This window comes from Tursiops truncatus, chromosome 9 (assembly GCF_011762595.2).
Source record: "Tursiops truncatus isolate mTurTru1 chromosome 9, mTurTru1.mat.Y, whole genome shotgun sequence".
In the NCBI taxonomy this organism is placed as follows: Eukaryota; Metazoa; Chordata; class Mammalia; order Artiodactyla; family Delphinidae; genus Tursiops; species Tursiops truncatus.
This window is the reverse complement of record NC_047042.1, coordinates 31,435,508-31,448,619: the sequence shown is the minus strand read 5'-3', so window position 1 is coordinate 31,448,619 and position 13,112 is coordinate 31,435,508. Positions and strand designations below refer to the sequence as shown.

General features: G+C 37.3%; 1 protein-coding gene across 4 annotated transcripts in view; it reads right to left on the bottom strand.

Annotated features, from left to right (window-relative positions):
• The window catches only part of RAPGEF5 (Rap guanine nucleotide exchange factor 5), a 219,690-nt gene that overhangs the window by 129,410 nt on the left and 77,168 nt on the right, over positions 1-13,112 (bottom strand). For all 4 annotated transcript variants that reach the window (XM_019928544.2, XM_019928553.3, XM_033862968.2 and 1 more), the window contains one exon: positions 8,582-8,630. In XM_019928544.2, coding sequence (XP_019784103.2) covers positions 8,582-8,630 — 49 coding nt within the window. The remainder of the gene's footprint in view (positions 1-8,581; positions 8,631-13,112) is intronic.

Below are 13,112 nucleotides of genomic sequence, written 5' to 3'. Positions count from 1 at the left end.
CACCTACCCCCTCACGATACAAATTGGAATCACTTTACAAAAGTCACAATGACATTTAATGGTATAAACAGAGCCTAGAACCTCTTCTTTCTTTCCCAAACATTAATATCCTTGCTACTTAGTTTTAAAACACTTAACTAGATATGGTCTAGGCAGAGAGAGTGAAACATAAAAACTGCCAAGAGGGTTTACCAATATGAGATTTCTGGCTTTCCAGAAATAGAAGCCCACCATGGCACAAATTTCATATGATCTAAAGATAATAAGAGCTAAACATGCTTTGGCTGTAGGTTCCCTTGAAAAGGGGAAGAAACATATCTCCCAAGACTCTAACTGGTGAGCAATTAGCAGTAGAATAAGCAATTCAACAAAAAAGAAGTGTAAAGATATCTGTGCTAATTTTTTAAAATCTTGTAAAGCCTTAAAATGCTATTCACATTCACTAGGGTTAGCATTTAGAGGAGAAAACTAAAGGCACATCCTGATGGCCTCTTAGAAAATTACAACAAAATGGATTTTTTACTAAGCTAGAGCCTTGAATCATTTATACAATCTATTGATTGACAGTTACTTTTATTTCTGTTTGTATGGTGAGCTGAAACCAAAAACTTTTTCTTTATACTAATTCTTGTTTTAATAACCCTTCGCAGTGAGACATAAATCTGGCATGACCACCTGAGCCCTAATTAACAGTCTGACTGCAAGACAGATATTAGGGTAATCAATTCCTTCTGTCAAGCCCCAGATGTGACAACTATCATTTTAATACTTTTTTAATTAGAAGTATACCAGCTTCTTTTTCTTCTTCCTTAAAAAAAAAACTCAAAATAGTTTTAAAAAACAGCAGTGAGCATACGTAGGAAGTACCATTCTACAGCTACAGTTCTGTTTGATTAAGGCTGTGCTTAATAGTTCTTCATTTTATCATCTCCTAACTACTCAGTAATCCATTTTCCGTTTTCAGACAGCTATTGACTTAATGTTTTTTATTCATGAAACATACATTGTGGTTTAAAAATAGCAAGAGCCATATTTGTCCTTGCTCACCATTGTACCCTCATGCCTTACAGTGTTCCTGGCATACAGTAGGTGCTCAGTTAGAATTTGATAAAGGAATGAAGGCAATAACCTATGACTTAGGCTCTCATACTTTGCCACTTATTTTTCATCCACTCTCAATGCCAACTCAAACAGCGAGAGCGTAGGGCGAATCAGGTAGATATCTCCTTATTTCCATATTTGAATTCTCTGAATATTTTAATATCACCTTGTTGGTTATTTTTGCCCCTAGATTGTTTCCCAAACTTGTTGTGGTTTGCGGAATGTATGACAGAAAAGTCTGTTTTTCTCTGAAACTATCTTCTTTGCTTATACTACTTTTCTAATCAGAAAACATATTCAGTTTTGTCAAGGACAAAATAAGAATGCCAACTATCTTTTTATTATTCAACTTACATCATAGGACCCTAGCTCATGAAATAGTATGAGGGAAAAAAAGGAGTTATATGGATTGGTAAGACAGAGAGAAAATAGTCATAATTGACAGATGCTGTAGTTGCCCATACAAGAAACCCAAGATAATTTTAAAACAAGCTACTGGAATTCATTTGAGTTCAACACTTTTGTTAGCCACAAAAGCATGAGTTCTCATACAGCAAAAGTAACCAATTAGAAAAGATAATAGATGTGGATCAACAAACGGATCCAAAACTATATATGGAGAGGGAAAAGACCCAGAATAGCCAACACAATGTTGAAGGAGAAAAAGTTGGAGGACTGACATTACCCAACAGCAGCACTTACTATAAAGTTACAGTAATATAGACAGTGTGGTACTGATGAAAGAATAGACAAACAGGTCAATGGAACAGAATACAGAGCCCAGAAATAAACCCATACAAATATAATCAAGTGATCTTTAAAAAAGGAGCAAAGGCAATAAAATGGAACAAGGATAGTCTTTTCAACAAATGGTACTGGAACAACTGGACATACACACACACACAATAAAAAGAACCTAGACACAGACCTTACACTTTTCACAAAAGTTAACTGAAAATGGATCACAGACTTAATGTAATGCAAAACTATACAATTTCTACAATGTAATAGAAGAAAACCTAGATGACCTTAGGTATGGTATGAATTTTCAGCTATAACATCAAAGGCAGGATCAATGAAAGAAAGAAGAAAGGTAAGCTTGACTTCATTAAAATAAAAAACTTCTGCTCTTTCAAAGGCAATGTGAAGAGAATGAGAATACAAGCCACAGACTGGGACAAAACATCTGCAAAATATATCTGAAAAAATGACTGTTATCTAAAATATACAAAGAACTCTTAAAACTCAACAGCAGTAAGAAAACAAGCAACCTGACTGAAAAATAGGTCAAAGACCTTAATAGGCACCTCACCAAAGACGATATAAAGATAATAAATAAGCACATGAAAAGATGTTTCATAGCATATATCATCAAGAAAATGCAAAGTAAAACAACAAAATGTGCAACACTGACAACAACAAACACTGGTGAAGATATGGAGCAACAGGAATGCTCATTCACTGCTGGTGGGAATGCAGAATAGTAGAGCCAGAAGATAGTTTAGAAGAAGTTTGGCAACTTCTTACAAAACTCAACATACTCTTACCATACGATCCAGAAATCACACTCCTTGCTATTTACCCAAAGTAGTGGAAAACTATGTGTTCGTGGGTGTGTAGTTGAAATCTGCACACAGATGTTTATAGCAGCTTTAGTCATAATTGCCAAAACTTGGAAGCAACCAAGATGTCCTTCAGGAGGTGAACAAATACATAAACTGTGGTACATCCAGACAATGGAATATTATTCAGTGCTAAATAGAAATGATCTATCAAGCCATTAAAAGACATGGATGCACCCTAAAGGCCTATTATTGAGTGAAGAAAGCCAATCTGAAAAGGCTACATGCTGTATGATCCCAACTATATGACATTCTGGAAAAGGCAAAAACTATGGAGACAGTAACAAGATGAGTGATTGCCAGGGGATGGGAGTAGAGAGGCACAAACAGGTAGACGAGAGGGGATTTTTAGGGCAGTGAAATTATCCTGTGTGACACTATAATGATAAATACATGTCATTATACATTAGTCCAAACCCATAAAATGTACAATACCAAGAGTGAACCCTAAAGTAAACTAAGGACTGTGGGTGATACTGATGTGTCGATGTAGAGTAATGATTATAACAAATGTACCCCTCTGAGATGATGGCAGTAAGTGGGCTGTGCATGTTGGGGCAGGGGGGATATGGGAACTCTGTGTACTTTCTGCTCAATTTTTCTGTGACCTTACAACTGCTCTAAAACGTAAAGTTTATTTTTTTATACAGTGTCATGAAAGACAGAGAATGAGAAACCTTCACAAAATAAGAAGAGTATAACTTTTAAAAAAAAGTTAAATCATAATAGTAACCAAAACCACAAGATACCAAAATATACACCAAGCAAAAAAATGTACAAAGCTTTACGGAGAAATTTTTAAGACAGTACTGAAGATCTGAAAACAATGGAACGATATCCTAGGTTCATGAATGCAAATACTTATCTCCAAAGTGTCAAATTTATCTGATGACCTATACATTCAATACACTTTAAGAAATCCCTATAGGGGTTTTCATGGAACTTGACAAAATAAAGCTATGAAGAAAACAGAACAATAAGAAGAAACTTGCTTTACCCCTTAATCCCCCAAAAGTCTTCTTATAGTGTTGGTAACTGAGACAGGAAAGTGTACTCAAAGGAATAAATAGATCAAAGGAATACAGAGACCAGAAATAAATTCAAGCATATATATATAAACGTTATATACGATAGAGTCAGCATCATAGCCAATGAACACTACTGGGGTAACTGGTTTAGCATAAGGAAAACATAAAACTGGATTTCTACCTGACACCATATACTAAAATAAATTCCAGATGACTTGAAGTCTTAGACATGAAAAACAAAATTTTAACACTCCCCATGCCAAGCTACTGACCTAGCAATCCATTTTTAGTAACTTATTATGAGAAATTAATTGGTAAAGGGCAAAAAGATATATACAAGAATATATCTTTGAGCCCTTCTATTATCATTCATAATAGGAAAACTATTAAAACCTTAAACATACAACAAAGAATTAGTTAATAAGTTGTACAGTATCAATATAAACATAAACAGCTAACAAAAATGATACAGAGCTGTATTAGTGCATGAAAATGAATCCTATAAAAAGTGGATTTATAGATACAGTAATCAAGGCTAGTACTGATGGATACCAATGGAGTCTGTTCAGTGGAACAGAACAGAGAATCCAGAAATACACCCACAAAAATATGCCCAACATATTTTTGACAAAGGTGCAAAAGCAATTCAATGGAAGAAAAGATGGTCTTTTCAATAAATGGTGCTAGGAAAATTAGACATTCATAAGCCAAAACAAACACAGAAGAATCTTGACATAAGTCTCACATCTTATATAAAGACTAACTCAAAATGGATCATGAACTCAAATATAAAACATAAAACTATAAAAACTTTTAAGGAAGAAAAAGATGCAGGAGAAAATCTTTGGCATCTGGGACTAGACAAAGACTTAACCCAAAGACATGATCCATTAAAAAATATTGATAAATTGGACTTCACCAAAATTAGAAACTTTTGCTCTGTGAAAGACTTTGATAAGAAAATGAAAAGACAGGCTATAGACTGGGAGAAAATACTTGTCTAAGGATTGCTATCTAGAATAAAGAAATCTCAAAACTCAACAGTAAAAAAAACCCTCAAACAATCCAATTAGAAAATGGGCAAAAGATATGAACAGACATTTCACAAAGAAGACATTCGGATGGCAAATAAACACATGAAAAGATGTTCAATGTTACTAGCCATTAGGGCAATGCATACTAAAACTACAGTTTTAGTATGTCACTACACACCCATTAGAATGGTTAAATGGTTAACCTATTAGAATGGTTAAAATTTTAAAAAATAGCAACAACATCAAATGCTGGCAAGGATGCAAGAACCTACATCACATATACGTTGCTAGTGAGAATGTAAAATGGTTCAGCCACTCTGGAAAACAATTTGGCAGTTTCTTAAAAAACAAAACATGCAGGGCTTCCCTGGTGGTGCAGTGGTTGAGAGTCTGCCTGCCGATGCAGGGGACATGTGTTCGTGCCCCGGTCCGGGAGGATCCCACATGCCGCAGAGCGGCTGGGCCCGTGAGCCATGGCCGCTGGGCCTGCGCGTCCGGAGCCCGTGCTCCGCAACGGGAAAGGCCACAGCAGTGGGAGGCCCGCATAACGCAAAAAACAAAAACAAAAACAAAACATGCAATTACCAAACAATCCAGCAATTGTACTCCTGGGCATTTAGTCCAGAGAAATAAAGACCTACATTCACACAAGAACTTACACATGTAGTTTTATTCATAATGACCCAAACTGGAAACAACCCCAATGCCCTTCATGGGTGAATGGTTACGTATAGTGTAGCACATTCATATGATGGAATACTATTCAGTTATAAAAAGGAATAACCATTGATATACACAACAACCTGATAAATCTCCAGAGAACTATGGCAAGTGAAAAGAGCCACTCCTACAAGGGTTCATACTGTATGATTCCATTTAAGTAATATTTTTGAAATGACAAAATTATAGAAATAGAGAACAGATTGCTAATTGCAGAGGTTAAAGAGGAAACAGAGGTAGGAGGAAAGTTAGTGTAGCTATAAAAGACAAACACGGAAGATCCTTACAGTGATGTAAATGTTTTGTATCAATGTCAATATCCTGATTGTGACACTGTACTTGAGTTTCACAGGATGTTACCATTGGGGGGAGCTGGGTAAAGGGAACGTGTCATCCCTTATCATTTATTACAACTGCACGTGAATACACAATTATCACAAAATAAAAGAGCACATGTAAAAAATAATCACTTTTATAAAACTGCATATATTATATATATAATATCTACATATTAATAGAGAAATATCTGTAAATACATACAGAAAAGAGTATTATTGGTTATCTCTGTTGGTGAGATGATGGGTGATTTTTCAATTTCTTCTTCATACATTCATGTATTACCAAAGTTTTTCAATGACTATGCTATACTAATAAGAAAAAAATGAAGCTATTTTCATTATGATAAAGACAAGTAATACAGGCTCATTGCACACACTTTTTTCCACTGAACATTTTACTGTATTAATTCTTTGAAATATCATTTAAAAAACTATGTAACATTCCATTTCATTGATCAATTTTACCATTTCTCTATTATAGGAACTTAAGGGTTGTTTCTAATTTCTTACTGTTAAAATAAGCAATGAAATAGGTTTCTTCTACCTGAATCTTCACATGCGTCTCTGATCACGCCCAAAGCTAGACCTCCAATCATGGAGTTACTGGCTTATAGAGTAACTATGCTAGAACGCACTGAAAAGTGGTTTTTCTGAAAAACTATGAATTTATGTCCCCATCCTTGGTGCATTTGTGTTTCACTCTGTCCCTGAGAGGTTGCCAATGTAGTATTCATAATCCAAGCTCCACAGATGAAATGAGTAAGGAAAACAGACATGTTAACGTGATGGCGTAATAAAGTCAACTTCATACCAGTCTTTTACTTTGCACAAGCTACTGTGTGTGGGTCTTGCTTACTCCTCTTCATTTCTCTTCACCTCCAGAAAGTTCAAACTTCTTAGGCTGACACCCAAAACCTGCCTCTTTCTGCCTCATTCACTTGGCTGCAGCCACTCTCACATCCTTGCTGTTCCTCAAACTCATTTCACACACCTCTGCCCAGGGCTCTTGTCTGGATGTCCACAAGGTTCACCCCTCAGTGACTTCACGTCTTTGCTCAAATGTGCCCTACTGGGGGCCTATCCATCCCACTCTGTGTAAATTAGCAACCCCCTTCTCCAGACCCATCTGTATTTACTTGCTCTGTTTTTCTCCAGCAATGACAAGAGTATATGTTTTTACATTTTTAAAAATTTTTTTTTTTGCGGTACGCGGGCCTCTCACTGTTGTGGCCTCTCCCGTTGCAGAGCACAGGCTCCGGACGCGCAGGCTCAGCGGCCATGGCTCACGGGCCCAGCCGCTCCGCGGCATGTGGGATCTTCCCAGACCAGGGCATGAACCCGTGTCCCCTGCATCGGCAGGCGGACTCTTAACCACTGCGCCACCAGGGAAGCCCAAGAATATATGTTTTTGATTATTTTCCCAATTTTTTCCGAAACTTAAGAAAAAAATTTTTTAACCCCTATCCTCCAAGGCACTGTCATCCCAACTCATACAGACTGTAAGTTTTGTCTCCTTATGTTTACAGGAACCACCATCAGCTCTAGCACAAGTTATTTTTAAGACTTCCCTCCTACAACCTTTATACTGGTGTCCTTTCTCCATCTTGGCCTCCACCTATGCAGACACCCATGATCTAATCCCTGTCCTCGGAGGAGCCCTTTTCACACTGCCTGAGCTCTGTGGGTCCAGATTACTGTTCCTTGTGTCTCTTCTCCACCACCCTTACAGCACCCAGTCTCTGCATCCTCTACATCAGCCAAATCAACAAAGATATAGTATAAACACAATAAGCTACTTCATACTAAGGTGTGTTTGATTCCAGGTCACTGAGAGAAAAGCAAATTTTTACAGTTTCTAGCTAGAAAAAGGAAGATGTAAAATGTATGATTTCTGTTCTGAAGACATTTCTGTTCCACTTATTTCTTCAAACTTTGGCAACTCTTTGATTTTGTCATAGAGTCTTCACCTGAAAAGTCTTATTCTAGTTTAACATCTAGTTTAACATTATCTAAGTCTTATTCTAGTTGAACATTAAAGTTAAACTAGAACAAGACTTTAGCAGTGACCTCCTGCCTCTGAACAGCAAAGGATGCCTCCTCCTGACACTCCTCCTTTCAAAGCAAGTTTTTTTCTACCTCATTGAGTCTCTACTTCATATCGAATTTCAGCAGAGCCTGGCTTTCTCTCCTCAAGATGTATCTGAAAGCTCCCTTTTCCTTTCCACTTCTTACATCCACAGATTGTTTCCTAAGGTATTAGGAATCAGAGCCACACAATCAGTCCCTATGGAAAACGCTTGCTATTAAATGTTATGAGACAATTCAATTATTTTTATAAGAAGCTACTTTGAGATGAAAAATATAAAAAAGAGACCACCATTACGTTATTTAGTTTCCTCTGTCATTATGATAGGTAATGCAATGTGGTTTGCTTTCTTTTGCTGGGTACCTAGACTTTTTCCATGCTTGCAGTGGACTACAAACATATTTTAAATTTTTTATTTCACTTTTCCATGAAGTATGAAATACAGCAAGGCAGTGTATATCTAGTTTTAAAGAACGAGATATACACCTGTGCTATTTTGATGGTAGAATAATTTTTAAAACATAATGGAGACACTTTTCTGCATTTTATACCAAAGCTTCCTGAGATACATTCAACTGCTCACAACCACAGGACATGTGAAATATCCCCAAAGAATCAGAACCTTCCTCCAGCCCCACGAAAGACTACTCACCAGACTTCCTTGCTTTCAAAGCAATAACAGCTGCTAGCTCTCTCTGCACCTAATAAAATATTAGGGGGAAAAACCAAATTAGAAGAAGAAAAATGTAGCTTTGTTTTTAGATATGCAACCAAAGTTAAGAGCTGTTGCATTAAGTTTGCTGCCATGTTTTTGTTTGTTTGTTTTTAATAATATGGAAAAACCTCTGCATAGGAATTTTAGGCCAACCCTCATAGAATCTGATGGACTTACTTTAAAGAGAAATTAAACAGTTGCCAGAATGTACACTTTGGAAAACATGGGTACTTATGCCATGATGATGAGAAGTACCTCAAAAACATAACTGTGTAACATCAGAAATAATGCAAATAAATTATTAAAACAGGCAAAATACTGTGGCAAAGATATTAAATATTCTTTATCTCTCAAAGATTCTAGTTTATAGAGAAATTCTAGAAAAATTGAGGTAGGTGATCCTAGTTTAATTTGACCTCTGTTTGAATACAATGAAGGATCACTTGAGGCCTCACAGGTGTACAGCAACCATTTCAGATATTATGCTGCATGAAAGCAAGTGCTATCAACACACAGGGCAGGTGAAATGGGGATAGGCAAGATGACCTTTAATACCCTAAGTGCCTTAAACCTCACTCATTTGTCCAGATTTTTGCTTGCTTACTCTCTCTCTCTCTCTCTCTCTCTCTCTCTCTCTCTCTCTCTCCCCCCAACACATATGCTTAAATCCTTTCTCAAAAACATTCTCAAAGAGTAACATAAAACAGAGACCAAAGAAGATAACCACAGTCACTTTCAAAGATAACATGGAAAAAAAAAAAGATAACACGGGGATAATCTTTGGGAAATCTATGTTTGATAGCAAAAAATTTTCATAATAAGCAAGCTCATTCCTCTTCAGGACACAATCTTTTAAGCTTAGAAGAGTGTGAGAGAGAGAGAGAGAGTGTGTGTGTGTGTGTGTGTGTGTGTGTGTGCGTGTGTGTGTGTGTGTGTGTGTGTGTGTGTGTGTGTGTGTGTGTGTGTTTGCAGGGGTGGTGATACTGAGTTTGGAAGGGTCCTGCAGCTTATTATACTAATGACATTTTTAAAGGCAGAGCATGAAAGCTCAAGGTTAAAGATTTGCTATTGAAATCAATCTAATTTACATTGATGTACGCGAAGGCAAAAGTAGCCCAGTGAGTCACTGGGACTCTGTTTAGGACCAATTTCACAATGACCAGGGTATCATCATCCCTGAAGAAGGCAGCTTCCCCGCCCCGCCCCCCGCCATACTGCTTTACTGCCGTGCTTTCCCTGGCTGGCTAGTATGAGTGCCATTCAAAAGGGTATATATACTCCTGATTTAACTGATTCGTCGATTCCTTAAGACTTTCTCAGGAAAATTATATTGTAATCAGAAGATAATCCGTCCCTTTCTAACCGTGGGAGTCTGAGACCCAAAAATACTCATGGGTAGAAGAATTTATAGTTGAAGAACTTATGGGGGAAAAGAGAGCTGGGGGAGACAGGAGTGATGATTAATCAGAGGAAAGCCTTTATAAATACTTGTATGTGTAGTAATAAAACAGCAACAAAATAAAATATAAATGAGTGCCTATTTTATATATTTGAAATTACGTGTAAGGTTTATCATAGTAACAGCATCTCTCTTCAGAATTTTCCTCTGTTACAGTGTCACAAATGTTTGGGGTAGACAAAGATGCAGATTAGAAACACTCACTGGGACCTTGTGGATGGCTTCCTGATTTTATGAGCTTCTAGGGAAGACTCCACTGTGGCTCAGAGACAGGAAAAAAGCAGAGATGGAAAAGGATGCAGAAGGTGGATCACTTAATTTGCATACAGAGGATCAAAAACTGTCTTCTCCACCCTCCATCAGTTTTCCATACTTGATATTCTCGTCATGAGAGCTTCAGTTTTTCTTTCTCAAATTAGAAATAAGGCTCAAAATAGAAATAGCTCAGAAAAGGAAACTGTTATAGTCCCAAAACTGTATAAAACTACATCTTTTCAAAGATTTGGTACAGAAAGAAAGGGAGAGAGGGGATGAGAAAGAAACCAACATAGCACTTTTTGGGAAGCCAAGAAGATGAGAGATGAGCAGTGAGAAAGAGAAGAACTTCACAGTTAAAGTTACAAGGAATCTAAGCTTTTTCCTTTTTTTGTATTTTTCCACATAAAGTAAATGAGATTATTCTACTGTACTACACTACATCCCCTGAACATCTGCAGTCAGGGAAGACATAAAAGTGTTATGTTTCTGCCCCCGAGGGAAACTGTTCCTGACCAAAACCCCAAGGGTAGGTTATTCTTCCTCCAAAACACAAAGGGGGAAGAACAGACCAAGCAAAACACAAACTGGGTAAGATCCCGTTAGAGGCTCCTAGAGCATCTTCCCCGCACTTCTTCTTCTTTTTTTTTTTTTTAAACACACAAGCAATGATGTAATTCATCATTTTCAATTGTGACTAATGCCTGTCTTCTGGGCAGAAGCTCCTCCAAGGCAGCCATCTTTTCATCACACTATCCAGGGCCATCAACACCCATTCAGTGACCCACAGGAGGTGGATGCAGAGGTAACCTTAAGAGAACAGAGACAGAACCTAGGGGAGAGAAAAAGCTGCCTGAGGAAGGACAAGGAAATGCAAAGGGAAGGCACTCCCCAGTAAGAAGGGACTCGCAGCAGACATCTTCAGAACATCTTAGAAGGACTCAAAGCCGCCTTTAGCAAATAACTGTTAGGTTTATACTGAAAACTAAAACTTTGAACAACTGCAGAAACGGGGACTAGAATTTTCATTAAGCACCAATAAGGGACCTGTTGGCACTGAAAAAGAAATATAACACTCCAGCATCGGTCAAGTCTTCAGGTGTCTGAAGTTCTGGCCCACATTTTGGTAACAATCCAAAGCAAAAACCACCCTGCTAAGATGCTCCTGAATTCCTAACATTCAGGAACTGGTTAAGATAATAAATGTGTGTTGCTTTAAACCATGACATTTGGCGGTAGTTTGTTACGCTGAAAAGTCTTTTAGAGATGATGATTTTTTCTACTTGATCTACTTGTGTTGTTGGTTAACAGAAGTTTCTCTCAACATGACAGAAGTGGAACCCTCTTCTCAGATCAGTTTCGAAAAAAAGTGTAGACATATAGAGCCAAGAGCCATGTTCTGACATTCGCCATTGTTTTTATTTAACGCGGGTGCTAAACCACCGCCTAGGAAATTAGAAGAAATGCATTGTTCTTAATCTGACAGGAAGTACCTTATTACACTGGTCTTCCCTATTACAAGCCTTCCCTACTATGGTCTGAACCCTTGAGGCTAGATGTATTTCAGAATTCAACATTTTATATAGTTCAGAAAGGTACCCTATCTAGGGCACACCCTCAGTGAGGTCTTGGGCAGTAACTTATAATAAGAAATCAGACACATTAATATTTCTGCGGGGACACATTAAAGGCAGGAGCCCACTGTGCCCCCCTTTGCCTGGCAAAGTCATAAAGCTATCCTTTTCTATTTCACCCCCCGCCAAAAAAAATTTTCTGCAATGAAATGTATGATTATTCATACTAAATGGGATAAAGACAGACTAGGAAAGGCCTCAGGATTTTCTACTAAATATATTCGGTTTAGGTTAGATTTTTGCCACCAAGTAAGTTATGAAACCCTATTCTTCTTCAGGGCTTTTATATTTCAGAGCTGTCAATAATGGATTGTAAACCTCTATTAACTTTACACTAAAAGTTTCTCTCCATCTTTTTCTCTTGTATCTTCTTGTCAAATACCTATGTAGTCAGTACGTTTTGTCTACCAAGAAATGCTTTCTTTAAATAGCTTGGATTTTCATGTATTTCAAACCTGACTGCACATGAGAATCACTTGGGGAGCTTTAAAAAAACAATTGATACCTGGGCCCCAACTAAATCAGAATCTCTGGGGAAGAGGTCCAGCCAACAGTATTTGCTGCTGCTGCGTTTCCATGTTCCCTAAGTGATTCTATCTAGGTTGTATCGAGGGTTGAGAAGCACTGCTCTACTTAATATCTTAGTTTCCCCGAGACTCAACCTTTTAATCTTATAATCATTTCAACTGACAATCAATCTTTACTTTTTATTTTGTTCTCCTCTAATTTAATTCATTGGTAAAGGAACATGGCCTTCACTGTGTTTTAGGTATTAAATTATGATATGATACAATCAAATGATAAGATTCAGTTACTACATCAGCAGTTTGACAGACACGATCTACTCAAGCACAAGGAAAATTGCAAGGGAGCTTTTTAAGAAGCTTAAACTTTAAAACATAGTTTACTCAGTATAAAAAGAACCATGTAACTCAAAACACATCTGCAGCTTCGGGTATATTTGCTCTTGTGAATATTTAAAGAGAGGATAATTGAGAGAATGATAAAACACATCTCTAATTTTTCTCTCTCCTCTGGGTACTCACCAGCAATTTTAAAATGTTTTAAAATGCTGAAATGTTTTGGCTTCCTATCTTCAATAACCAGCAGGACTGTTCAC